Source organism: Alosa pseudoharengus, unplaced genomic scaffold, assembly GCF_046254945.1.
Source record: "Alosa pseudoharengus isolate Yale_2024_CS ecotype anadromous, Long Island Sound unplaced genomic scaffold, YU_APseudo_1.1 YU_APseudo_1.1_scf_13, whole genome shotgun sequence".
NCBI lineage: Eukaryota > Metazoa > Chordata > Actinopteri > Clupeiformes > Clupeidae > Alosa > Alosa pseudoharengus.
Genome location: NW_027468598.1, coordinates 12,199,117 through 12,227,080, shown reverse-complemented (window position 1 = coordinate 12,227,080; position 27,964 = coordinate 12,199,117). Strand labels below are relative to the sequence as shown.

Sequence of the window (27,964 nt, the reverse complement as noted above, 5' to 3'; positions counted from 1 at the left end):
TGATAAACACAAGAATGCATACAGGCAGGAATAATCACAAGAATACATACAGACAGGAATAATCTTAAAATATGTGTTTATTAAAAATAAACCAACATTATTCTTTCATTAAATATTATCACATCTGTTTTTTTTCCATCACAGCGAAACAACAATGTCTCAAGTCTTATCACCCCTTTTAAAACAAACATTCTCACACTCTCTCTCTCTCACACACACACACACACACACACACACACACACACACACACAAAGACACACACACGTAGTGGTCCTAACATGGGCAGATGATCAATTGAGGGTGTCTTTGGTGGATTGGGTGTGTAAATGGCATTGGTACCTGTTGAAAGCCCATCTGATATTTTCTCTCTGGATTTGAACAAAATCAGGCTGCCTCTGGATGAGACAATGTTAACTCCTCTCCTGAGAGAAATATAAGAGGGGTTTTATGACGCAATTAAAGCACTGCTACCAAGCGAACAGCTTTGTTTTAGCTTTAAAGAGAATCATGACATGGTTGTCTTTATTTCTCAAACAGACCAAATCTTTCTTGTCACATATACAATTCCTTTTTATACGTAAGCCTTTGTGGTGATGAAATGCATGGTGCACTATCAGTGAGGCATATCAGAGACAAACTAGGGAAAGTGGACTGAGCTATGGGAGAAAAAACAAACAACATACAAACGTAATGAAACTCTTTATGCTCCATGCACTGACAGCTTCCAATGGGGAATGGTTATATTATTTCCAAGTATCTAAGACACACACACAGACAAACGTCACACTGAGACACCTACATGTAAGACAAAATGAAAGCATAACCTGAGTCCAATAGCACTGACAGAATGGCGGCTCATTTTCCACATGCTTCCTTCGGACAACCAGATAGTCTTAAGGCAGCAGACGTGTCTCCATGCATTTGCGTGTGAGCCGAATCCCCCGGCCACTCTCTGTCTTCCTGTCAGAGGCAGGGCCCCAGGGGCTGTCCCAACATCTGGACGTCCCAGTCTTCTGTCAGCGCACCCTCTGCTTTCCCCCTGGGGCCTCTGACACATACACCAGCAAACTACAGCAACTCCAAGCCAAGCCAGGCTTTCCTCCTTATGAAAGAAAACATGCGCTCACTCATGGTGTGCCAAGTCATGTCTGTCTTTTTTTTTATTTATTTTTTTAAAGTTCCTGCTCTCCCAGGACTAGTGGGTGCTGGTGTATAAAAATAAAATGGAGGGAGCTTTAGTGAAGGGGTAAAAACAAACAGGCGGCTTCCCATGCTGCCAGTTAAAAACTTTATTTTTCATCAGCCTACTTCAAGCACTGCATTTTAAAAAGTGATAAAAGAAGTGACTATATTCTCTCTTTTCCATGTGGTGAATGAGTGGGTGCAATGAGTGTATGCGAAGGTGATGTGAATGGAATCTCATAATCCTGTTTCGCACATCCCCATTAGCCTTCAACTCTCATTAACATGGACGCCCCCAGCGGCAGCGGCTCACCCATGCATTAGGGCCTCAGTGAGAACTGGCCAAAAGTAGGTGCGAAAAATGGCGGATTCACTCAAAGATACTTGGATACATTCCATCGGCCAAAGGCTCTGCACAGCTATGAACTCAATATTTCATAATCCAATGATTTCACTGTCACTCTTTTAAATCCCTGAATATACAAAAAAAAAAAAAATACACACTGAATTAAAAAAAAAATTATACAAAAAATGAGAAGAATCCTCCTCAAATGTTTTCAATCTCAAAAGGTTTTCTCTCCTTGCTTTGCAAGGGAAAGGGAGAATTACTGAGAGGGATTCTTACAGACTGCCTCCATCATCTTCCCTGCACCACCCCTACACACTCGCCATTCGCACAGACGAGGGAGGGGGCGACTGGATCGGTCGCAGGAACTCCGACGTAAAGACGGCCTCGGCGTATTCCTCGCACGCGTCCTGGAACTCGGCGGCGACGTCCGCCAACGCCTCCGTCATCAGCTCCTCCGCCAGACTGCCCGGGAGGAGACAGAGGAATGAAATCATTAATTAAAAAAATACAGAGCGCACCAAGTGATACAGTAGCTGAGCTGTATCCCAGATAGGCAATTCACTATAATCAAAAAGGTGGAATTCATTCATTAGCGGCCCTTTCACTTTTAATAAGAGCTCTCTTGCCCTGGCAGGGCACAATGTACACAAGGCTGGTTGACCCTATCTGGTCACAAGAGAGGCCTTTCCCTGACTGATGAGAAAACGGTCTAAAAATACAGCGGGTTACGTATTCCCATTTCCCCCCAAACATCCACACTGCAGTGTATCTGAGAGACAGCCAATTCATGAGAGAGAGAGAGAGAGAGAGAGAGAGAGAGAGAGAGAGGGATGGCAGAGAGGAAGGAAAGAGAGAGAGGGAGTGCAGACAAATAAATGGAGAGACAAGGGAGTGAGACAGAGAGCAGACCATAGACACATACATAGAATGAGAGAACGAGGGAGAGCAGAGAAAGATAGAGATGGAGAGCAGAGTAGCCTCAGTGAGAGAGAGAGAGAGAGAGAGAGAGGGAGAGAGAAAGAAGCTAGAGAGCAATGAAGCGGCAGCCTGTGCCAGACCCCACAGTGGCTCGGCGCTGCTTATTAGCCACATCTCTGGACCGACAGACAGGTCACTTGACTGACTGAGAGCCTTCATGCGACAGCTCCAGTCATTTCCCCATCTCTCCAGAATAGTAATGAGGCCGGCGCCTCCGGCAGTGCTCCTCTCTCACGGCGGCTACAACCTAAACTGTCCTCGACTGTATCACCCATCCCTGCCACCACCACCCCTCCCATCCCCTTCAGACGCCATCACATTCTCACTTTGGCCATCTACTTGCTGTAGAGAGGAGGAGAGAGACCGACACACTGCTGTACCCTTGGAGACAACTGGTGCTGACTGTTATTACCTTTTCCAAGGGTAACAGTCCTTCAGCTAATCATTTGCAAATCGTTCTTCCAAAAGTTTCACTGGCCCACGCAGTCCTACAGGCTAGTGAGGCATGTGTGTTTGTGTGTGTGTGTGTGTGTGTGTGTGTGTGTGTGTGTGTGTGTGTGTGTGTGGCGGGGTGAGGTGGGGGGTGCCGTGTCCCTAGTGTGCTCTAACATTTCCCTTCAAGCAGTTGAGACTGAGCAGTGGGTACTTGAGAGCAAAAAAAAATAATAATAAAAAAATAATAATTTCACTTTCATATTTCTACATTGTGTCTCGGTGGAGCGGCGCCAGCAGATTCTCTGCAATGCGCCAACTTTACAATTCAGTGGAATATGCAAATCAGATGGTGGGTGGGTGAGCCAATGCCAAGCTAAACGACTCGAGAGCGGAATGGGACCCCTCCACGATCCCACACCACGGAGGCACCATTACAAGTCCACTAAACCACCAGACTCAATGTTTGAGAGGCGGCTGAGTGAACCCATGGCCCCTGGCCAGGTGAGCACGCGGCTTGGTATTCAGGGGGATCGCTGGAAGCCATCACATTACACCTTTAGCAGCGGCTCTGGGCATAAACATGAGTGGGTGTAAGTGTCAGGAGTGTGTCGAGCATGTGGAGGTGTATAAATAAATAAATAAATAAATAAATAAATAAATAAATACTCAACTAAATGGCACAGCTGAACCACTGACGACAGAGCTGCTCTTTTCGAGGGCTTGTTTCACCTGAACAGGCGTTTACTACTGTGTGGAGCAGTGTCTTCACCACTGCGCACTGCCACAAATGAGCAAAATCCAATAGCTGGAATTGACTTTCACCAAGTGACAAGTGAAAGTCTGACAAAGACGAAGGATTTAGCCTCGCCCAAAGGCACCTGTTCCTCTAATAGCATAATCTATGGCTTGTTATACTTGTCTGTTTGTGTACACTGATCTGATCACTGACTGGTTACGATCTGCACGTCACAATGTACGTACCGGTACTTTGCAATAAAACAAATCCAGTGTATAGAGTCACAGATGTTTGATAACATCACTGAAGGGTTTACAGCATTTTAATGCTAACATTTGTTCTAAATTTCCAAAGTAAAATAAATAGGCCCATCTCATTCAGAACACAAATCTTCACATACATATTTTTTCACTGCCATAAAATGTACTTCCCATTTTTATGTAATATCATGTGTGTTAATGGGTTGAAATGTACTGTGATAAACACACACGATAAACAGAATATGGATGACACTCACCTGTCTGCGATGGCCCAGGGGTTAAAACTGCCCACTGCCTCATGGGAGACCAGCCTCAGGTAGGCATTGTGATTTTCCCTGTACCTCAGGATGCTGTTGAGCGTGCTGCTGGGCAAAGACAGCTGGACTCCTCCCGGTCGATCTACTCTGCCATTGGTGCTCTGCTGTTGTTGGGGCTCATGTGCCGGACTGCCACTCTCCAGGGCTGGTGTCTCAAACAAGACACTGGATGGTAAAGAGATGTATAAGATAGGCAAAACATTCAATTACATCTTTATTATGCTGAATCAATGGCATTTCTGAAGTTATTATGACTGATGAGATGAAGGTATTATAACATTGAATGATTTGAGAGATGCAAAAATAAATTCATAGGCTGGGCTTGAACAGATTCAAAGAACAGCAGTCAGAGTGCAAAACCTCGCCCCTACATTTGAAAGTTAAATAAAATAAAAAAATCATGCATCTTTTTTTTTATTGCTTCCTGCAAGAGGATCATTTTTTGGGAGAAGACCGAAATATGGAGACACATGATAAGCATGAAAATGTTAAGTAAACAAGCACACCCACACACAACAGAAAAAAAAAATTGAATATTGTGGAAAGGTTTTCCACCCTAATATAGTTCAAAAAGTGGATCTTTCATATATTCTAGATTCATTAGATATAAAGTGAAATATTTCAAGCCATTTTTTGTCGTAATCTTGATGATTACGGCTTACAGGTCATGGAAACCAAAAATGAGTATCCAAAAATTTAGAATAAAGAGGTTATAATACAGAAATGTTGGTTTCCTGAGCCTTTAAACTCTTAGTCTGGTACTGTAAACAACCACAATCATGGGAAAGACTGCAGACTTGATAGTTGTCCAGAAGGCACTCATTGACACCCTCCACAAAGAGGGTAAGCCACAGAAGGTGGTCAGGAGCTCATGGAGTGCTGTATGAAAGCATATACATGGAAAGTTGACTGGAATGGAAAAGTGTGGTAGGACACCAGACCCAACAATACAGTTGCTATCAAAGCAACCTGGGCTTCCATAACACTTCAGCAGTGCCACAGGCTGATTGACTCATTGTCACATTGATGCAGTAATTTGTGCAAAAGCAGCCAGAACAAGTATTGAGTGTATAGATGAACTATTTTAGATTAGTCAGATTAGTTCATTTATTTTCAAAAGGTCGACATTTCTGTATTATAACCTCCTTATAACCTAATATTTTGAGATACTCACTTTTGGTTTTCATGAGCTGTAAGCCGTAATCATCAAGATTACAACAAAGAATGGCTTGACATATTACACTTTATATCTAATGAATCTAGAACATATGAAAGATCCACTTTTTTTAATTAAATTGGGGGATAAAAATGAACTTTTCCATGATATTCAATTTTTTTGAGACCAACCTGTATTATAACACCTCCTGTCTCTACCTGGGGGAAAGGGTAACAAGCTCATTTTTGTAGAAAAAGGAGCATTCCCATCTGTTTAAGGTCAACACATTGTTCTCCTTTGCTACACCTCACACTACAACGACCCACTGAGCATCATGGCCTCTAAATGACCTGCTGTGTTTCAGGCTCCTTTCCCCCTTGAGGTGGAGCAGAGGCGGTGTTGGTTTTGGAGCGATGGCTGCACATGCAAGGGGAGGACTGGCCGGCGGTGCCCAGAGTGAGCTGGGCCTCAGCTGGCTACCGACATGTCCAGGGCCGCTAATCCCTTCTGCAAGCAAAACAGCACCAAGGCAGCAACAGCACTCGCCACGGCTAAATTTAGAGAAGGGGGAGAGGAGGCAGAGGCAGCACTACCAGCGGAGCATTGCAGCAACACAACACAAGCGTCACCATAAAGGCAGTAGGAACACCAGCCACCAGGAACAACCCCCCCTCCCCTGCCAGATTCACACCCATGTTTCAGCCCTACAGCCTCTGCTCCAGCTGCGAGGGGTGAGTCGTGGCCAGGGGCTGGCAGGGATCGGGGGGCCACGGCCAAAGCCAACGCAACAGATCAGCCAGTTCTCTAGACCCAGACAGACTGTATTAAGGTCTGCTGAACCCCCACAGTCAGATTGGCAGCGCTGTCATCACAGCCCTCATCTATGCCACCTACACAAGGTGCTCCCTTTGTCCTTCACAAGCGAAGTAAAGTGCCAACATGCTGCCACCCACTGCAGGGCCCGCAGCATTCGATGGCACTTTAAGGGCAGGATCGCTCGCTCTCCCAACTAAAGCAGCCCCATTTTAAATATTAACAGGGCTGTAAAGTTCTTACAAATAGAGCAGTAATCCCCACTTAGCGGCTCTCGGAGGGATCCGCACTCTGCCAGACGGGAGAACAAGGACAGGTGCTCTCCAGGCGGCAGTGATGAGTGCTGACTCACAGCCCCAGTCTGGGCTCCAGCGACCTTCCACAGCTCCGCTGAACTACCAGGGCCAAGGTGAAGTGGAGACGAGGAGCGCTGCAGGCGTGCTAGAGTTCACTGTGGTCTGAATGGGCTGCTTCATAAAAGCTGGTACCATGGAGGGACTGCAGGGTATCGAAGGCACGCTGGCAATATATCAGAGGGCTGGGCAGGGCATCTAGCCTGCCTTGGTCAATGAGGCTGTTTCGAGCCTCACAGGCTCACAGTTGGGGGCCAACCATCAAAACATGTACACACCAACCAATTCACGCTAGCACAGGTGCTAAATTCAGTCAACCGCAGCAAAAAAAGAAGCCACACATCCGCACCAGGTGAGCTGCATTACCCCATAAATCCCTGAAATAAGATTCAGAGCTGAGGTTGCGTGAAAAAGACCGTTTCATCCCCTTCCTCGAAAACTCCAGCGGTCTATTAATGGAGGAGAGAGGGGTCCAAAGTCCAACGCAGTATATCAAAGAGAAGGCTGCATCGAGCTCGCTAGAAACTCAAAAATCTGTTTCAGAGATAGCAGGGGGTGATTCAGCAACAGAGAGGGATGCTAGGAAGCAAGTCTCCGGAGGAAAAAAAAAAAAAAAACACAAAGTGGAAAGCTTGGGCAACCGGGAGAGATGGACCACCAGGAGGGGAGAGGAGGAAGACAGATGGCAGCGGGCTGTGAGAAAGGCCGTGGGGCACCTGTACTCATTACAAAAAGGTGTCGATGAACTGATGGAGCGTTTAACTTCAGAGTTTACTATTTAGAGTACTGTGTGTGTGTGTATATTGCAGTACTGGAGGGACTTTAAATAAAACATTTAGTTTCATTTGGCAGGGATGGTCAGGGATGTGTAGAATCAGAAATAGCAAGGGTTCAAATGTTTAATGTGAAAAAAAGCTAAATATATGACATAAAATATTCTAAAAGTGAGAGCCCCCCCCACCCCACCACCATGGTGAAGTCAGGCACCACACATCTCTGACGTCCCCCATTGATGTGCGCACGGCTTTGGGCCAGGCAGGTGGTCGGTCAGACACGAGATCAGTCGCTGTGTCTGATGTGCTCTCCTGCTCGCTCCCTCTCGCCATGGAGACAGAGTTGCCCCCTCCACCACCACCTCCCCCGCGCTCACCAGGGTGTTGGCCACAGGGCCACGATTCTGTTCACTGTTCTCCAGGACCACCCCCCTTGGGCACCACAGACGCCGCTTGAGCTAGGTGAGGTAACCTACTGCAAAAAAAACTTTTGATCTAACACGAGCTGAGTGTTCACTAGTTAAATCTGCAGCATTGGCTCACTGAGCGTGCCCAGATTGAACGTGGGCTCTCCTCTCCTCGCCCTCTCCCAATATTCAATGTAGCATCGCTGCACTGTCATTCACATTACATTACATGCCAGTTAGGACAAGCGAGAATTTAATTAAAATAAAATAAAAACCCAGAGAGATTCGGTAATGATGAGTAGATGAGGAACTTCTCTAAAGAGTCACTGAGCGAGTAGACACATAATACTGATAATGCAAGTCCATTAGCCATCACAAGCAAGCGTTTGGGACAAAGTAACTCAATCATCACAAATCAGACATTCATGTGGAGGAGTAAAACTGCTACATATCAAATAGGGGCGGCATAGCGTCAATTGGGGGAGTTTTTGTGTGAGGATCAAATCACCGCCGCACAAAACACACACACAGATACACACACACACAAAATAGAAACACACACACACAGGCAGGCAGACACAGACACACTCTTGGCTCCATAATCACATCTCAACGCAGAAGCTGGAAAAATAGATTAGGCAGGTAAACAGCTCCAATAAGCTTCATAACAAATCAGATGACAGTCATGTTTTGAATGATTGTGTTCAAACGGACATCCAGACATTTCTCTCCCAGAGTCTCTCTTCCTCTGTCAATTACACTCTTATGGTACTCTCAATGAGCCAGTAGGGCATGCACAAAGAACCCCACGGTCTCCTCATCAGTCAGTGGATAAACACAAAATTAGGAAGCGATTTGAGAACCAAAGAGAAGTCACCTGCATTTGCACAATGGCAGGGCCCATCATGCACTGATTGCAGATGTGTCTGTTTATGCATGTGTGTGTGTGCTTTTAGAAGAAAAAAAAAATCAATATTTGCCACAGCAGAAAGACACTGTGTGTGTGTGTGTGTGTGTGTGTGTGTGTGTGTGTGTGTGTGTGTGTGTTTATAGCCAGAGGGGAGTGCATTGGAGCCGAACAGTGCGTGTTGTGAACACAGGTAATCAGAGATTAGGCGGCACATAATGAGCAGGGAACAGTAATCAGCAGCTGTGGCCCAATATCTGCTCCAGCGCTGACTCACGCCGCCACTGCCCACTCGGCTACTCACAAACTCACACGGAGACCACGGCGCTCAAGCTATTAACATGTCATCTTTTTGACGCTCAGCGCTCCAGACATCCTCTATCTCCTGTGGCCGAGGGAGCCCCTTTATGTCCATCCATGACCATGAACTCAACTTATCTAGGCCAATTTCTAGCGAAAATTTCTGCAAGTTATTAAGTTATTTCTTTATGGGCCGGTTTCCTTTCCATGGATCAAACCTAATCCTAGACCCAATGGAAAAGTAGGTACACTAAATGATTATTTTCTCAATGGAAAAGTAGGTACACTAAATGATCATTTTCTCAATGGAAATCTCCACTAGGCTTAATCCACGTACAGAGAAACTGGCCTTAACTATGTAGTTTTATACTGGAGTACTGGAGTGAATTTCTTATCCAACTTTTCATTTAGCAGTACACGTGCAGCAACACTGCAGCATTTGGTACGTCTCCAAGCTACTTTAAATAACATGGGAGTCCTCAGCACTCTTAAGAGTCGATTTAAATTACTGCTGGTAGCTCTGATACAGACCACGAACATCCTGGACAGCGGAGTTCATCTCAGCTCAAGCGCCTCGGTCCCATCGGTCATACAAAATCATCCATCATGTCCAGCTGACTCTTCCTCTGAGCAAACCCATCTCGCTTCACATCAACTCAAAAGTAGAGAAGGGGGAAGAGAAAAAAAAACAATCTGTTGGACAGCTGACATCAGAAAAAGAAGCACCCGTCGGAACACATCGGGAAATATACCCCCACTCGGGACTTCAAGCCAAATTAATCAGCCAGCGGCTGCCCATCTCTGGGGGTCACGGGGGAATAGGCGACGTGTCGCACCGTCCCTGGCTGCTCGCTGACAAACTGCCGTGTTTGTTAAAGACAGGGTTTTTCCCAGCCAGCCTTGCTGCAGGGCAGCTGATGGGCTTCTCTCCGCTCCCCAGGGAGGGACTACAAAAGCACCCGTTTTACAGGTGAGTCTCCAGAGATAGCGCCATGTCTCTCCATCCCCGGGAAGGAGAAAAAGGAGGGGGAAAAAGAACAACACAAAAAACAGCACTAAGTATCTAAGGCATCGGAGTATACTGCAGACCCTCCTTTACTCACAGGCTTGACCAGATAGTGGCCAGCACTAATAACTAATATGATGCAGGAAAATTGGAGGGAAGAAAAAAAAAACCTCCATCAGTAGCTTGGTTTAAAAAAAAAAATCAATATTTGCCACAGCAGAAAGTGACTGGCTGACTTATTTTTCCTTGCCGTGGGAGCGAAAACACATTATGGGGCCATTCCAGTGGCATAAGCGTATGAGAGGGTTTCAGGAATAAGCAATGCCTTCTTAATCTGATACACTTTTTTTCAGTGCATTGACCTTTTCAGCAAATAGATTTTTCTTCATCTGTGCCACTGTGCATGTTTGCCGGAAAAATGTTGCAATACTGAAAATGGCAGACAAATGATGGGGTTGAATCGCATGAAATGAGATGGTTACGACCCACCGCGTAGCTGTTGTTGACTCCCTAAAAAGAAGAGGAGAAAAGATTCACTATCCAGAGCGAGAGGAGATGTGTGACCATACGCGGGCTGGGTTCCTGATACAGCTCGACTATAGATTGACCTGCCACTCAGCCTAGCCCTCAGCCACTGGAGCATGCTGTTCACTCAGCTGTGGCTGGCAAACACACACACACACACACACACAGCTGAACTGTAGGAGAGGTGAGAAGAGTGTCAACAGCGCCGCAAGCACAGAATTATTTAACGGCCGCAGTCATCAGGGTCATCTGCAGGGTCTTCACCCGGCGCTCAGTCTGTGCAGCGAAGCGACCTTAAACCGCCGCACTCATGATAGCCCTGGCTGGCTGAAGCCGGGTGTGAAGAAGACAAAGCAAGATGATGCCATTTGGCTCTCCGGCTGTAATATACCAAAATGGACAGGGTGCTTTCACTTAAGAATTTGGCCATCGGGAAAGACGGCGCTTTCAAACGGCTTTCATTTGCTAATGGTCCCCCAATAGTACGGTGTCTTGTGTAATTCCGCTGGATTTTCTTGTAAAAATTGTTTTTTTTGCATATTTTGCTAGTATAGAGTCTAAGGAACAAGATTTTTTTTGTCTTCAAATTTTCACGATCCATTTTCACACTTAGATGATATCATCATTTATATAATGCATAATTAAGACTGGGACTACTATCACTTGGGGGTCAAATGTGAGAAAACACTGGTAAAGAGGGTATTCTGCCTAATTTTTGGGTGCTGATTCTGAATATCATATTTACTTAGCTGATTTTTTAGTTTTAAACCTGCTAATTAGCATTTGCGGCCTAAAACTGGCCTCCATAGGCAACATAGAACGGGTGAATAGGGTAAAAAATGTAACTCCTTGATATTCTTATGAAACTTTACTAGTTGATTAGTTATGTAGAGACAATATTTTTTTGCATTACAAGTTTTCTGAAAATATATGTTTAAGCATGTAATTTAACAATATCTCATTAATTATGCACTAATTTGCATACATTTCAATTACAGACATCTGAATATTGGATAGTTAACATTGAATGTATACGTTCAGGTTTGCCTTCAGAACTTTTTCTGGATTCAGAGCCTTAAAAGAATGGCTTGTTCAAGCACCAGTCCTAGGTTATGCCGATTTCAGTCGTCCCTTTATCTTAGAGACGGATGCATGCCATGCAGGATTGGGGGCAGTTTTGTCACAGGAGAAGGATGGGTTACAGCGACCAATAGCCTTTGCTAGCCGGGACTTGCGGCCAAGTGAGAGGAACATGTCAAATTATAGTGCCATGAAACTCAAACTCTTTGCAGTCAAGTGGGCAATCACAGAAAAAAATGTCAAGTATCTCCTGGGCAACACGTTCACCGTGTACACTGACAACAATCCCCTCCAATACTTGCAGTCAGCGAAACTGGGCGCTCTGGAACATTGCTGGGTTTCTCAGCTTGCCCTCTTTATTACAACATCAAATATTGTCCTGGGCCAGCTAATTGCAATGCCGATACCCTTTCTAGGCTTCCCACAAGCCCCACTAACACTTTGCGATTTGTGTCACACGGCCTGGACGTCCCCCTGCCGCTTGCCATAGCCAACATGCAAGCTTCAAGTGCACCTATCCAAGACTCTTGGATGACAGAATCTTGTATGGTGGACACCATCCCTGGTCGAACCAAAAGAGACCGGAAAGTCCTGCAAGGGACTGATCCCTGTATTTCCAGATACCTGTGGTTTTGGTGACAGGGACGACCACATACCCGTATTTCCAGATACCTGTGGTTTTGGTGACAGGGACGACCACATACCCGTTAAGACAAGTGGAGTGAACCAAGGGAAGTCCGCAATTGATAAAGCAGTGGTCCCAGATACAGGAAGTGGATGGGACCTTGTACCGAGCGATCCAGGCTCCTCCTTCCAGGGATCCAGTGCTGCAGCTTTTACTGCCAAAGGTGTTGCGAGTCAAAGTGCTCACTAGCCTACACAACAACCACGGCCATCTGGGGGTGGACAGGACCACAGATCTGATATGACAGAGGTGCTACTGGCCCCAGATGTGGCATGAGGTGCAAAAGTGGTGTTCTGAGTGTGAGCACTGTGCTTGCTAAAGCAAGACAACCCAAGCCAGAACCTTCTTGGGAAATATGCTAGCCCCTAAGCCTTTGTAAATAATCTCCATTGACTTTACTCTCTTGGATTGGGCTAGCACAGGACAAGAGAATGTTCTGGTAGTCACAAATGTTTTCTCAAAGTTTACCCAGGCCTTTCCCACCCCTGATCAGAGAGCTTCCACCGTAGCTAAGATTCTAACTGAGAGATGGTTTTATGTGTATGGCATGCAAAGGAGAATCCACTCTGATCAGGGGAGCAGCTTTGAGGAGGAGCTGTTGAAACACCTGTGTGACACCTATAACAAAGACTAGAACCACCACTTATCATCCAGAGGGGAATGGTCAATGTGAACGTTTCAACAGGACACTTCATGACTTGTTCAGGACCTTACCCCCTGAAAAGAAGCGTAAATGGCCCCAGTTGCTCCCTCAGCTCCTGTTCGCCTATAATACCACCGTGTACCAGTCCACACAGCACTCCCCATACGAGCTGATGTTCGGTCAGAAGCCACAGTTACCAGTCGACCACCTACTTGGATATACTGGAGGTGACCACAGGGTCAGTCCACCGACTGATTGGGTGGTGCAACATCAAGAGTACCTGACTTCTGTCTATGCTAGTGCTAGGAGACACTTAGAAGAGGCTGCGGCATATCATAGGCATGGTGGTCCTAACACTGTAGTCCTCTTCAAAGTGGTTGTATGCACATCCCACCTCACTGAGGCCAGGTGCAGGACAAAAAAGCTTATCAAGGAAAGAAGAGTAGTTGTCCGCACACTGCCATCATAACACATAACGCAACGTTTCGACCCACCAGGGTCATCATGAAGACCCTGGTGGGTCGAAACGTTGCGTTATGTTTTTAACTCAATAAATTTAGTTCTTCTGGGAGATTGTAGTGTGCGGTCCTGACACTGTACCCATATTACCACCTGGCACTCTAGTCTTTTTCTAGTGGGCAGTGGTAGTGTAGTGGTTAAGGAGCTGGGCTAGCGTGCAGTAGCCTGAAAGTTGTCGGTCGGTTCAATTCCCGGCTTTCACTGTTATGCCCTTGAGCAAGGCACTTAACCCTAAGTTGCTCCGGGGACAATGTGATCTCTTGTAATATAGCTGACATACAGTATGTAAGTGACTTTGGTGTCTGCTAAATATATGTAAACTCTTTTGCAAGAACCATTTTCATGGTCGCCACAAAATCCAGGATACATGGGTGTCTACCAAGTATGAAATTGTGGAGTGTCTTGATGGAATTGGCACACACTATAAGATCAGGCTGTATGGGGAAAAGGGCCCCCTTAAGACGTTCCACTCATAATACTGCCGGACAGCATTCAAACCCCTTCCACCTCCCACAGTCTGTTTCACATGAGTTCTCTGCCAGTGTAGCAGAAGTAAATATTCTCCCCGTCCCCTTCAAGCCTTGGCAGTAGATAGGTATGCTACCAGGATGGTGAACTTTAAAGACAGGTGTGTATGCAGAAAGGCTGACCTGCAGCGCTGGCGCACACGTCCACCTGTGGGTGGTGATCATATACGTAGCTTCCTCTCTGGGAGAACACAGCCGGTCATTTGATATTTTTGCCGCATGGGTGTTTGTGGTTGTTGTTGTTGGAAGAACATGGCTTTATTCTTAATTCTAAGACTTCATTGCTTCTCTCGCACGCCCGGCCTGTTGGCTGTGGATAACCCGTAGCTTTTAAAGAGAGCAAATGCACATGGTTTAGTGTCTGAGCAATGTTTTCCCTTGAGTTTTTTGTTTTTTGTATTAGTTCAGGCTGTGAGAGGGCCATCCGTGGTTTGTCTGTTTGTTTGTACCTTATATTCTTTTGTTTGTTAATTTTGCCTACTGTTACTCAACTACCCATGCCTATGTCACCTGTGTTGCCTGTACTATTATTATTATTATAGATTATTTCCAAGACAAATTTCTCTTAAGGTAGACAATAGAATGACATGGCAGGTCAAGGAAAGCATCAAGAAAAGCAAAGATTAAGAAATCGTTTTTGACATAGGCAACAAGGGTGGAGGTGTTTTTACACTTTTCAGACACTCAAAGTTTGAAAACTATGGATATTGTTTTAGAACCAACAACCTTTCTACATTATCTGGGGGTTTTGTGTGCAAAAAGTGGAATTAATTGTCAAAAAATTAGAAGAAAATGTGAAAATCACTTTTCGGACTAGATATAATCGCTTATTTTAAAACATACAGAAAAAAACACTAAAGATGGATCGTGAAAATTTGAAGACAAAAAAAATCTTGATCCTTAGACTCTATATTAGCAAAATATGCAAAAAAATTATTTTTTACATGAAAATCCAGCGGGACCCTATTTTCCAAACACAGCGTACTGTACTACAACCAGAAGATAAGACTGCTAAATCTTATAAATCTTACCAACACACAGACACACACACTCTTACTTTAGATTACTTTCTCCCTTCACTCCCGACATCTCCACTCATCACTCATCTTCTCTTTCTCCATCTCCTCTCCATCCTCCCACCTCCACTTCCCTGATTAATTTGGTCAGAGAGGAAGTAACTTTGTCTGCTGTGTCCAAGTCCTACAGCTCAGCAGAAGTCCAACTCTCTTGGCAAGGCCCAGGAGGCTGCCATGGGGGTTTGGTGGGCAGACACAGAGACATGCTGTCAGGCAAAATAAAATAAAATAATAATAATTCTCAAGCGCCACTTCTTGACAGACTGTCCACTCTTTCTCTGCCAGCCCACCAGGGCCCATCACTCTTCTCTGTCCTCCACACACTTGTTTGTTGGCAGATATAAAGTTCATAATGGCTCTCTGACAATCAAAGATTTGCCTCATTTAAGCCACCTTGCACCACCCTGGCGTTTGCAATCACCATTCTGCTGAGTCATTGAACAGAAATAATGTGTCCATTTAATGATCCCCGACACCATTACCCACAGTAATGCATTCAGTCTGTGAGGGAGCTCCTAAAGGTAGACAACTAGCCATTCAACACAACTATAATAAGCTTCAAGAGCCCGCAAGGGCATTCAGCACTGCAATTTCAAGTCAGAACCGGCTAAAAGTTGGAGACGGCACACAGCTTTCAGTCAGAACTAGAGGGTCGGATTAGGGAGGGAAGGCTGATAAAAATGAAATTGAATTTTGGGAGAGAGAGATATGACACAGCACAAAAGCTTCCCTGTGCAGTGGCTGAAAGAGAGTAATGAACAGGACATCCTTTTCAGTCTTAAAATAAGCACTTGGGTATTGTTACGTGTGGACGCTCACCCTGACTCAACAGGACTTTGCAGAATTATCTCAGGGTTCCTGGTGTGCTTCAGAGTTGGCCGGGTCAGACGAATGGGCTGTGGAGACGACGGCCTGGACACCACCCCTCCCCTCTGGTCTCCTGAGAGAAAGGGACAGAGAGGGGGCAGACAGAGCAGAAGAAGAAAGACAAAGAGAAAGGGAAGAGAGAGGGAGAAAGAGAATAAATGGAGAAGAGAGAGACAGAGAAAGAAAGCAAAGTCATTACTATCTATTCTGCAGCGCTGCTGCCACCTGCAGGCCACCAGCCACGTCCCTACTTTATGCAGCACATCTATGTGAACTCCTCTATGGGCAAAGTCACCTTTCAGTGGATTTAAAGAAACAACTACTGAAGTATAAGAGGGTGTTTATTATGCTGCTCTACACACAGGGACAACTTCATAAGGGACTCCCCCAAGGACCTTGACATCACATAAGTTTACATCAGGAACCAAATTAAACATCAGATGACATGCTGGGATTAAAATGCAATGCGGAGTTACTTTCAATCCCTGCCTCCTCTCACCTGCTGGGCAAGTGATGATTTCTAATGACCTCAAATCAAGGCCAATTTAAATCTAATTAGACCCTGTTTATCCCTATTTATAGTTTCATTCTGAAGGCATTCTTCAGAAATGAACTTTGAACAAGAACAGCTCAAAAAAAGGAACTAACAAAAAAGATAATCCCCTGGTATGCACATCCTGAATGAATAAGAGATCATTTAAATTAAAGAAGTTTAAGTTGACGTAAAAGATAATTAGAGTCAGAAACGTTTAGCTGTCTCACCTGATTCTGCCTCCGGCTTATCCCAGTAGAGGGGGTCTGAGTAGACAATAGAAGCAAAGCGTCGCCGCACAGCCTCCTGGTCTTTCTGCTCCAACGGGAATCAGCAAGGGGAAAAAAAATGACTCACCTTATTTTCACAATTCATGAGAAAAACCCAGTTTCAAAACTCAAAAGGCAATCGGGCAGTTAGAGAGCGACGGCAACGGGAGGAGCGTGCTGCCCGTCAGAGCTGCTGCCCACCTCCATCTCCTCCATGCGCCGCAGCATGGTGTCCAGCGTGGGCGCCCGCACCAGGGCGCGGGCCTGCTCCTCCGCCTGCCTGTCCGTCCTGACCGCCTGCAGCGAGCGAGCCGTGTCCTCCAGAAGATCCTCCAGGAGGGCCTCGCTCAGGAGCTCAGCGCTGGCCGCCGTCTGCAGGGGAGAGGAAGAGGGCAGGTGGGTGGACGACACTAGTGATGATGGCTGATATCAAGCCAATAAGGAAAGATGACATGTTCTATGGCTCCCATTGATTCACTTTTGTTTATTCTTTTGTTACATTGATGCTTCAAGGTCAACCAAAGTCGACTGGTCATGTGCAGTCCTGAGAATTTGACCAATCAGCTCTTATTTTCATTTTTGTAAGTACATTACAGTGTTGACACCAGGCTACTTTTCCTGTGCCACAACAGCCTGTTAAATCCAAAAATGAAAATGTAATCAGATCTCAGTAACAGACATAAAGATATCACTTTTACCCATAACTAAAACGTATTGGTATTATAATAATAATGACTATGTTTGTTCCATCAACAGAGCTCCAGGGACATTGATATTCTATTTAATTCTGAGTGAGAATCCATCTGCAACCTAAAATTTCTGCAAATTCAATAACAGCACGCTTACAAAATATCCGTTGCGTAATGGTATGTAGTCTATGAAAAACCTCATTAAACATGAAGCCTGAGTCATGCCATTAGCAATGCTTTTCTTTGTGCTTATGTTTTTCAGCAGCCTGTTTCAGACTAGACAATGGCAATCACTTGCACTAAACATGACCCTGAGCCGCCACACAGCAGTTGGCCTTTCCTGCCTTGGCATCGATTGCGTTGTCTGCGAGCTGGAGGAGAGCGGATCACTCACCCTGTCTGCTGCCTGCTGAGACAGACGATGCTGGAGAGAGGTGCCCTTCTTGTCCCACGAATCACGTAGCCTCTGGCAGAGCCAAGACAACAACACCCATCTCAGTACCTCACACACACAGACAAAACCCCCTACAGCAGGTATACTCAACGCGCCTCCCCCGAACATCTCCCCCCTTCACTAGGCTTCCATTGCAATCCCAATCTAACAATTCAATTCAATTCATTCTTTAAATCAGGACACAGAGAGCGGTCCATATCACAATACAAAACATAGTAAAAAGACAGACAAGAAAACACATACAGTAAAATGACTACAACAGTCAGAGTTCCACAGTACACAAAAAGAGTGTTAATTCACGTTATTCACGAGTGTAAACACGTTATTCCTCCTAAAGGGCTCAATTTACTGAATCTCAACAAATCGGTCAAAACAGGGTTGCAACTGAAGTGTGTGGGAGGCGGAATGTCCTTGAGGGGACTGGCTACTGCTGATCTACAACTTATAAAATGAGAATGTTGTTCACGTTTCAAGTTTCCTGTAGGGCAGTTTTGTACCTGGGCTCGTTCCAGCAGAGGCTCGATCCTCTCTCTTGCGGCCTGTTCAGCTCGTTCTGCCCAGCGAGTAGGAGAACCCACCTCAGATCTGAAACAAACAACCACACACACACACACACACACTTACTTGACAGCAACAACACAGACTCAAAGGCATATACTTTATACAGGCCATTCATCAGCTGCGCTGGTCAAACATGAGAAGATGGAGTGTGTCCACAGCGTTCCCCGAGGCCCGGCTCACTTCAGCTGGACTCTGAGCCTGGCTGGCTGTGTTCGCACGTTAGCACTTAAGCACTTAAAAGGACTGTTTTTTTGTTTTGTTGTTGTTTTGTTCCCTCGTAGGCATCCAAGAAGGCTCTGGTCACGTTTCCTCAAGATTAGAAAGGCTGGCGTGTAGAGGCTAAAGCCACTGGCCTGCAGCAGTCTCATGGGCTGTTACACCATACAGAGGCGCAAAGTGACTTTGCGTGCCCACTAGATGTAGCCAACTAATCACTACCGTCACACAGAAAGCTTTCCCCCCCCCCCCCCCTGCTTTTTGATTTAGTTTAAGAGCAGATGCTTTTAAGCCAGACACAAAAAACAGCCTGTGGCTCTGTGGAGCCGGTGTGGGTGCGTCCGACACACCTGGTGGCTCTGTGGAGCCGGTGTGGGTGCGTCCGACACACCTGGTGGCTCTGTGGAGCCGGTGTGGGTGCGTCCGACTCACCGTAGCCTCTGGACGCGCTCAGCCTCCTCGTGGCCCAGCCGCTCCAGCTCCTGCTGTCGCTCCGACGTGATCCTGTCCAGCCACGCTCGCCTGGATCAAAAGACAGAGAGCAGCTCTGTAAAAATTAAATGTGCACAGCAGGTGACAGGGGATGTTAAGTGGCGTAAATGATGTCGAAACACAATCGAGCCCTGGTGAGAAAAAAAAAAAAAAAAACGATACAATGAAGAGGAACCCGCCACCTGCAGCTCACTGTGAGAGCATGCGCAAAGCTAAATTATGTGCAAATGCTAAATTACTTAATTATGTAGCTTGATTTGGAGGCCTGCGATGTTTTCGAATGAACTTGTATCGGGGAGATATAAATGTTCCAAATAAAAGGTTCCAAAGTGAAATTTATTGGGGAGAGATTAAGTCTGAATTGGAATCAAAGGGGTGCCTGCGGCTCTCTGCAAATGCAGTTTGTCAGGAGCTCTTAAATTAATTAATTACTATAAGGCACAGGGGGAAAAATCCATTACAAACCCCTCAGTTTCCAGTGTAGTGCCACAACTAATTTGTTTGCCCAATCTGAGCCAACTCACGCACACACAAATGAAACAGTGGGGGGAGGAATGTGCTAGCAGAGCGAGACTGATATGTTAGTAGCCTGTGTCTTCAGCACTGGTGTGCTTTACAAAACCGCCATCACCACAATCTGTTTGATTGTTCCACCACTACGCGTTAAGCGTGTAAAACATGCTGTTGCTATGACACTATCAGTGACTTCAATCACTCCCGCCTAAAGCATTCACATTCAGTTGAGAGCTCGGAAGAAACAAAAGCGTCTCATTCTACCCTGCAAATTTAGAGACTGAAGGAAAAAGGACAGTTTTGTAAAAAAAAGTCTTTTGTAAAATGACAAGTCTTGCTCAGAAGGGGGGAAAAAACAAAGATCACAAAATTTCTCTCTCAATTCCCTACTCAAAGCACCCTGGGAAAGCACTTGTATATCTGCATGAGGGTTTAGACTCAAAGCTCCAGACCTGAGGGCCTCTTGGTGGGCCTGCTGCCTCCGCTCTGGGCCCAGGCCTGCTGGGCCCGGCTCCTCTGGTGGCCCGCCTCGGCCCTGCTGCTCAGGAGGACCAGCGGAGCTCCGCAGCGTGGAGAAGAGACACCTCGGCTCCGGCCTCTTTGATACGGCCCTGCAGGAAAATACAAAAACAAATGACCTTTGCTTGTATTGCTGATGAATGGCATGCTTTTAAGGAACTTGATGAATTATATTCTACCTAATATAAAATATCTTAATCTCACTGACCATTTTACTAATAGAATAAGATGGGAAAATACAAGAACTGGGTTTTTTTTTATTACTTGTACATTACTGAAACCATTCTGATGGCAATAAAAACCCACTGCTGGACATTAGTGCAATCTTACTGTAGGACAAGGATGCTAGGCCATTTCTCCAGACTGAAGTATAGCTCTGTTCAAAATATTAGGCCACTCCGACCACATACAGGTTCAGCCACATAGCTTATGAGATGTTATGTGAGGAGCGAGTGTGCTTGAGTCTCACCGTTGCTTGTTTGGCGATCGAGGGGATGTGGGGATCCAGGGGACAACGGCCTCCTTCTGTGGTATCTGGCTCTCCTTCAGCCTGGAGGAGACGGTGGGCTGCTGGAAGCCAGACTCACGAGGCAGCACACCCTGCTGCACATACACACACACACACACACACACACACACACACACACACACACACACACGGCACTTCTCAACTGGACCTCCAGCAAGCATATCCATTCCAAACCAATGGTAAAGTATATTAATTCTTTGCCAGAAAGGTATTAGCTTTTATTGATCTGATTCTTTTATACTGTCAGGACTGGATGTGAAGGCAAAACATCAGCAGTCCTCTCCGTTACTCCATCCCCAGTGACCCTGTCCTGTACTTCCCACAGCTCATCTGTACTACATCAGACACTAAGAAACCCTGGATCACCCAGTAACACTGAAAGCCTTGAGTAGCCTGCTGAATGCTTCAGATGAAACGCCATCTGTTTCAGGGTAATGATGCACTGCTTTCCCCTTCACCTTGCTCCTGTCAGGGTTGGATTCGGCTGCCTGGTGGCTGGTGGCACCGCGGGGCCGACTCTGCTCTGCCTGCTCCTCATGGCCCCTCAGCTGCAACAGGCTCTCCAGCCCGGCCCGGAGCACCGCGCTCCTCGCCTTCCCCCCCGGCCTCTGCACTGCTGGCCTCGGTCTCCTGGACACTGGTGGCCCTGTGATGGGCGGGGGATGGAGAGAAAGATGGAGATGGAGAGAGAGAGAGAGAGAGAGAGAGAGAGAGAGAGAGAGAGAGAGAGAGAGAGAGAGAGAGAGAGAATATTTCATTTCAGTCTGATCTGTTAGTGCTGATTGCATCCTAGAGTGATGTGACAGTACCACACTGCTGGGCAACCAAAGCCCACAGATTAGTGAAAGTGAAAGTTTAGGAAAAAGGAACGGGAAGTATATCTTCGTTTCCAAGGAGACTGTGTGGCTGCAGCAGTCTCACCCCATGAAGTGACTGGCAGGGATGCACTTCCCCAATAAAACGTCCAGACACACACACACACACAACACACACAACACACACAACACACACACACACACACACACAGAGAGAGAGAGAGAGAAAGTGGAGGCTGGGGCTCAAAGTGCCGGTGTGTCCGTCTGCCCCCCAGCTCCCGCGGGCAGGCTCTTCATCTGCTTCCCTGCCACAGCCATTTCACCTCAGCAGGAGAGAGGCCCAGACGAGCGCAAAAACCTTCAGCACATTTCCATGCCCACAGGAGGCCAATGACTCGCTCTCACTCGTAGGGATGGAGGTAAACAAATTCACAAAGGGCCACCAGAAATGGGAGATTTAGTTCACCATCACCCCATACTTTGTCAGGAAATTGGCTTTCCAGGAAATTAGGCCAGACTCTCAGCTTTTAGCAGGACTGAAGAATTAATCCGTCGGCTTTGTATCGTTTTACTTAAAGGAATTATCCGGAGTAAAATGCACTTTAGATCAATTTACGGATGATTGGGAGTACATACGTTGAGTTGACACCCAAATCATGTCATTTGGATGTGTTTTGAGAAAGTTCGATGTTACCGTTTTTAGTCAAAGCTCGTTAGCCTGGACGTGACGCGGGCATGTCATTTCGCCGCTACAAAACGCTATTTTTATACCTCTTATTCCAAACAACATCACACTTACGTGGTAGTGAGTAGAGGGTCCCTAAAGCCAAACCGAAGTATCCCGAGGTCTTGAATGTGGTCGGATAGAGAGTAAGGAATTAATTTTAATCAAGCCAGTACCTTTCCGGAAATTGGCATCTTTGCTGCCATCTTCAGGGGAAAGTCCGTATGAGTGTGGAGTAACATGCTCTGGAAATTCACAATTTCGTCGCCGTTTAAAAAAAAATTGTGAATTTCCAGAGCGTGTTACCCCACACTCAAAGATGGCAACATTTCCGGAAAGGTACTGGCTTGATGAAATTCATTCTGGACTCTCTATCCGACCACATAAAAGACCTCGGGATACTTCGGTTTGGCTTTAGGGACCCTCTACTCACTACCACGTAAGTGAAATGTTGTTTGGAACTGTAGAAGAGGTATACAAATAGCGTTTTGTAGCGGCGAAATGACATGCCCGCGTCACGTCCAGGCTAACGAGCTTTGACTACAAACGGTAACATCGAACTTTCTCAAAACACATCCGAATGACATGATTTGGGTGTCAACTCAACGTATGTACTCCCAATCATGCGTAAATTGATCTGAAGTGCATTTTACTTCGGATAATTCCTTTAATATCTAGAAACATGACGAAGGTTGACTTTAAATAAGAAATTGGGCTGATTTTCTGAAGTTTCATGGAAACTGTGTTATTCAAACAAATATGTGCAGAGAACGTCCTCGCCTGTGCACGGACCCACCTATGTTTGCGTATAAACAGGTGTTGCGTGGTATAAATTAGTTTGTTGGTATTACTGTATTGTTATAAATTAGAGCCCAGATGAAAAACGTACAATGTCCTGTTAATTCACACTTCCCAGTTAATTACCGAATGGTACCGTTTCATGAGTTTCAAGCACACATAGGCAAATTCTCAAGCACCAAACAGGATGGGAACTATTTTGATAAGACACACACGCTACACAACGACATGTAATCTTCCACAGCAACAGCACTTAACTGAGAAAAATGTGAATAATTTCCAATGTGTGTAAACTCATTAAGCTGACCGCTTGAACAGCAAAAAAGCACTTACGTCATGACAAATTAGATTTTGGGTTTTAAATTAAAATAGTTGATTACTTTTTCCTGCTATGGAAATTAGAACGATTAGTGCTAACATAGTCCCTGATGGCCATTCCATTAACTATGATGACTTGTTGCAGGATTTCCAATCATGCTTTCATGCTTTATTAAAGTTCACTGCCCACTTTTCATTTGGATGTCTTTATTTACCAGACACCATTTGATTAACTTCAATTATTTGAGTCATTGTAGTCATAATAAAGTTTGGAATACAATCTATAATCAGAAGAGAAAACATTTCACCAAGAAGCCAAAAGCAGCTGTTGACAGTTTTTCCTCCAATTTCTCCACTCACATACAGCTATTCCATATCCATAACGGTGTCTGAAAGTTATCAAGGGAAGGTACTCACCTTTGGGCCTCTTCTTCTGTGCTGGGGGCTTGCGGGGCCCCGGGGCCCTGGGTGATCTGGGAGGGGATATGCTGTGCCGTCTGCCCACAGGGGACCTCAGTCTGATAGGGGACAGGCTGCACGTCCTTAGCTCTCTCCTTTTGGGGCTCCGCTGCTTACTCAGGGCTGTGTCCAGTGTCTAACACAAGGAACAGGGAGAAGGAAGCCTCTTCAATAAATTATCCACTTAGGAAATCGATCAAGGCTAATCAATCAATAAATGAATTACCCAGTCAATCAATACCAGAGTTCTGAGAAAAATATTAATATATTTATACACATATATTACAACACAGAATAAATCTATAAGCACTTGGCTTAGAGCCTGTTTGATTACAAGATGCAGTGAAGATGACAACTAACCTCCAGCTTCTGCAGGATATCGATGGCTGTTTCTGGGACCGCGGAGTCCTGGCCCGCCTCCACCTTGGCCGAGCAGAGCGAGAGCTGGCGGATCAGCTGGCCCAGCTCTTTGTAGTGGGGGGGCGCCCTGCAGTCGGCTGGATCGGACAGCTGGTTGGTGAACACCTGCATGGCCCTGACCGCTCCTCGATGGGCCGCAGTCAGTCGGTCCATGGCCCTGGACTAACCACAGATACATATGTGTGTTCATCACTGTGATCACTGGATCATTGTAAAAGATGGATACACTGCCTAACACATTGTTCACGCCAAATAAAGTCAGCAAAAATATATCCACCAGTGTGCGATGTATACTAGTTTTTGACTTTTCAATAGTTCTACTGCACACCATCAGCACCTGGAGAAAGAAAGGCTGTGCACAGGGATTTTGAACTTTGATGGATACACTGCCTCCCTGTGTTGGGACATCAGAAGTGCATCTATGTATGAGGTCTGATACATACCTTCTTGGTGTATTTGATGTTCTGGGACCGAAGCTTCTCTACATCCTCCTGAATGTCTTTCACCTAAATCAAGAGAAAAAGAAAATAGATATCAGACACTAATTCATTTTACTGTTCATTATATTCAAGTGCTTTTATTTGTCACATACATTTATAAACAGTCTACAATGAGAGAAAGTGGAATAGAACATTATGTCCAATATTCCAATATATGGTTTAATGTTCTGCATTATGTAAAATATTCCAATATGTGGTTTAATGTTCTGCATTTCTCATTAGTGAGTCACTTTGATACTAAAAGTATGATTCTATGTAATGACTATGATATCTGTACTGTCCCTGTGTATATCTCTGTGAGACTGTGTTCAGAGATAAGCAGGAATATTATGACTTTGCAGTGTTTCACTGTTCTGCATGGCTGCGTCAGTAGCTATCTGCTCCGGATTGCCAGGCTGCCACTAATCAGGGTCTGATTCAGTGTAGTCCACGTGAGATGGGATGACCAACGCCATCTCCCATCAGCCTGGAAGGATACTTAAACTCTAACTATTTCCTTGTCTAGTTAGAGCAGCTGATGGATCTTTAGGTGAAGTCATGCTGTCTCTCCCTTGATGCGCATCATTGTAAATAAACTCTATTCCTGATTTTTCATACTATTGGTCTGACTGGGTCTCTATTAAATCTATGGTATCAAAATTATCATCAACAACTTGTATTGAAACGTGAAATTCAATGCAGGCATGTTCAATACCATCAACAAACTGGTACTCTTTGTATACTCTTTGAGTATAGGTATACGTTTGTATACGCTATACTCTAAAAACCCTACCTACCAACATTGACCCTAAAATCCCCCACACCAGGGATTCCCAAACTGTGGTACGTGTACCACCGGTGGTGCGCGAGCTTCCACTACGGGAAGCTCATAGACCAGTTGCACGTTTTGATTTTGATATTTATTATCACGTAGGGCGGCTAATTAAACACGATGCCTGGAATGTGTCAACAGAATGTGTTACGTTTTTATGTGTCGGATGATGGGGATACGCGAGCCGGTACGCGGGTAAAAAAAGTTTGGGAACCTCTGCCCTACACTATTCCAGCTGTAATGTCTGAGAAAGAGAGTGCACTGACTGAGTGTACTGACTGAGCCAGGCAGTATGTATGGTCAGACCTGTTGCTGGAGGTTGTAGATGATTCGAGCCGAGCGTGCAGCCTGCTCCTGTCGACGGATCTCCATCCTGCGCTGCTCCTCCGGCTCCAGGGGCTCTCCCATCAGCCAACCTGGAACAACACAGAGCACACATGCAGACAGTCACAAATGCACATTACTGCTATGCATATTTACACAAATACTCTTAGCACAGACACAAGATGCACGACATACCATGCATGTACACCAAGACAAACAAGGACACAATTTCACATAGGCCTACTCTCTTCCTACTCTTCCTACAAAACCTTTTCTTTCGTCCAATAAATAATATTTGCTGTCACACAAACACAGCAAAGTATTCATCCTCAATAGACATACCTTTATTAGTCAGTTGCTCTATCCTCTGGACACAAGTACCCAACTCCTTCTGAAGCCTGCGTATCTCTTGGCTTAGTTTACTGCCGACTTTGGGCCCCGGGTCCCTGGTGGGAGGCGACTGGCCATATGCTGATCCAGTGGGAACCGAGAGCTTCTGAGGAGTGTACACCAGCACCTCTGCTCCTGACTTTGTCACAGACCTTTGAACGTTTCCAGTCTGCTGTCCTTTAGAGGTAACCTTCTTCTGCTTCTGAAATTAATATATTGTTCCATTCACATTTACAGGCATTTTACATTCATTTTAACAATGATGACACAAGAGAGCTCCATTCGCTAGCTACCTGCTGAAGGTCTGTGATGCCATCATCCTGAGAGTCATGCTCTTGTTTGCAAGGTGAGCTGGTGAGAGGGGTGTTGATGAGGGACTGTTGGCGCCTTCTCCGTAGGTCTCTCTTGGCAAGTCTGACAGCTGTCTGCAAACGTTCTTCTGAGAGCACGGAGAAGCGCAGAGAACTGCCGCAGCTGTCCCCATCTGCATGCTCGGTGGCCCGCTGCACGAACTTCTCAATTACAATGGGTGCCGGAGGCCCAACGCGGGTTTCTCGGTTGGAGGGGTTCAACGGGATTGCCTCGTTGAACAGCAACTGTAACGTTTCATATTTACAGTACGATTGCTATTCACCGACCCATGCTTACAACGCTAGGTACAACTTACATTCAGAAACTTCTAGACTTAAAAAGCCTAGGCCATTTTATGATAATATGCTTATTCTGTAACGTTAAATAGATACAGTTATTTATAGGCAATTACTGCATACCACAATTACAAATAAATTAGATGACGGATGAGCTATTTATCGCTAAATCATTTGTTAACGTTACTGATACTCATGCGCATCAATTGTTAACTCAACTTACCTGAGTTTGTGGTCTCTGGGTGCTGCGAGTTGTACCCACTCCAGTAGGGATCCAACACCCCTTTAAATGACTAAAGTCTTCAAATGACACTCTCTGAAACTTAGCTGTCATATTGGCTTTGATTTGTTATGAATCTAAATATTAACCTAAATTGTTACAGCGTACATTTACCTACATGTTGTACGTTAGGGTCATTGGCTAATGTTATTGTTAGCAACCGGTAGAATGGAGTTTATGAGGAGCTGTCCTTTATGCGTGGCCTGGTCCGCGATTTTGGCCATGGCATAATTGACAACTCAAAGACACGAGTAGTAGCGGGACAAACAGACATATGCCAACTGTTTATCCTGAAGTACCTGAGCATGCCAATTTAAATTCAGGTCGTCGAGCTAGCAACGTTAAAGCTAGCTGATTAGCCATGTTGCTAAACTCATTGGGACATGTCAAATCCAGGTACGAATTTGATCAAAATGAACATCAAATACATATGATATTACTGTACAGCAATGCTATAATCTATCCATATACATGTATCGGCTGTAATTTACAGGCAACTAAGCGACTTTACAAAAATAACAAACTCTGCTATGCCACAGTTTAAAACCGCCGCCGCCATGACAACATACAAAAGCTGCTTCTTCTTTTATGATGCGAGCAAATACTTTGCTCATTACTGCCCTCTCTCAATTTGAATGAAAATCACAGGCTGCCTTATGGCAGGTAGACAAAACTCGATAAAGGTCTATACTCTTTGCAGACTTCTTTGCAGAACTCTCTCTCTCTATTGTGTGTGTGTGTGTGTGTGTGTGTGTGTGTGTGTGTGTGTTACCAGAGATAATTTTGATCATTTGCATGCAAGGGCATCA

General features: G+C 45.4%; 1 protein-coding gene across 4 annotated transcripts; it reads right to left on the bottom strand.

The window, feature by feature from the left end:
- Positions 1 to 59: 59 nt before the first annotated feature.
- Positions 60 to 27,706, bottom strand: kiaa0753 (KIAA0753 ortholog). 4 transcript variants are annotated; one of them, XM_076282181.1, is made up of 19 exons: positions 27,099 to 27,706; positions 26,522 to 26,824; positions 26,181 to 26,430; positions 25,821 to 25,930; positions 24,647 to 24,709; positions 24,144 to 24,365; positions 23,742 to 23,919; positions 21,128 to 21,315; positions 20,610 to 20,743; positions 20,074 to 20,232; positions 19,049 to 19,138; positions 18,337 to 18,424; positions 17,780 to 17,851; positions 16,898 to 17,068; positions 16,658 to 16,742; positions 15,848 to 15,968; positions 4,199 to 4,423; positions 1,809 to 1,994; positions 60 to 1,656 (listed from the first exon to the last, which is right to left on the bottom strand). In XM_076282181.1, exons 1-18 carry the CDS (start codon positions 27,207 to 27,209, stop codon positions 1,841 to 1,843), a joined length of 2,724 nt encoding a protein of 907 aa, XP_076138296.1. In that variant the 5' UTR covers positions 27,210 to 27,706; the 3' UTR covers positions 60 to 1,656; positions 1,809 to 1,840. The 4 variants fall into 4 exon arrangements, with proteins under 4 accessions (XP_076138296.1, XP_076138295.1, XP_076138298.1 ...); XM_076282180.1 differs by having other exon boundaries at positions 60 to 1,994; XM_076282183.1 differs by having other exon boundaries at positions 60 to 1,994; positions 20,610 to 20,740.
- Positions 27,707 to 27,964: the final 258 nt, after the last annotated feature.

Coding starts and splice junctions, on each gene's coding strand:
- kiaa0753 (XM_076282180.1), bottom strand. CDS start 27,209: ATGACAGCTAAGTTTCAGAGAGTGTCATTTGAAGACTTTAGTCATTTA. Junction 20,744..21,127: donor CCAACCCTGACAGGAGCAAG/GTGAAGGGGAAA, acceptor GTGTATGTGCAG/CAGGGTGTGCTGCCTCGTGA. Junction 1,995..4,198: donor CCCTGGGCCATCGCAGACAG/GTGAGTGTCATC, acceptor CCTCCCGGGCAG/TCTGGCGGAGGAGCTGATGA.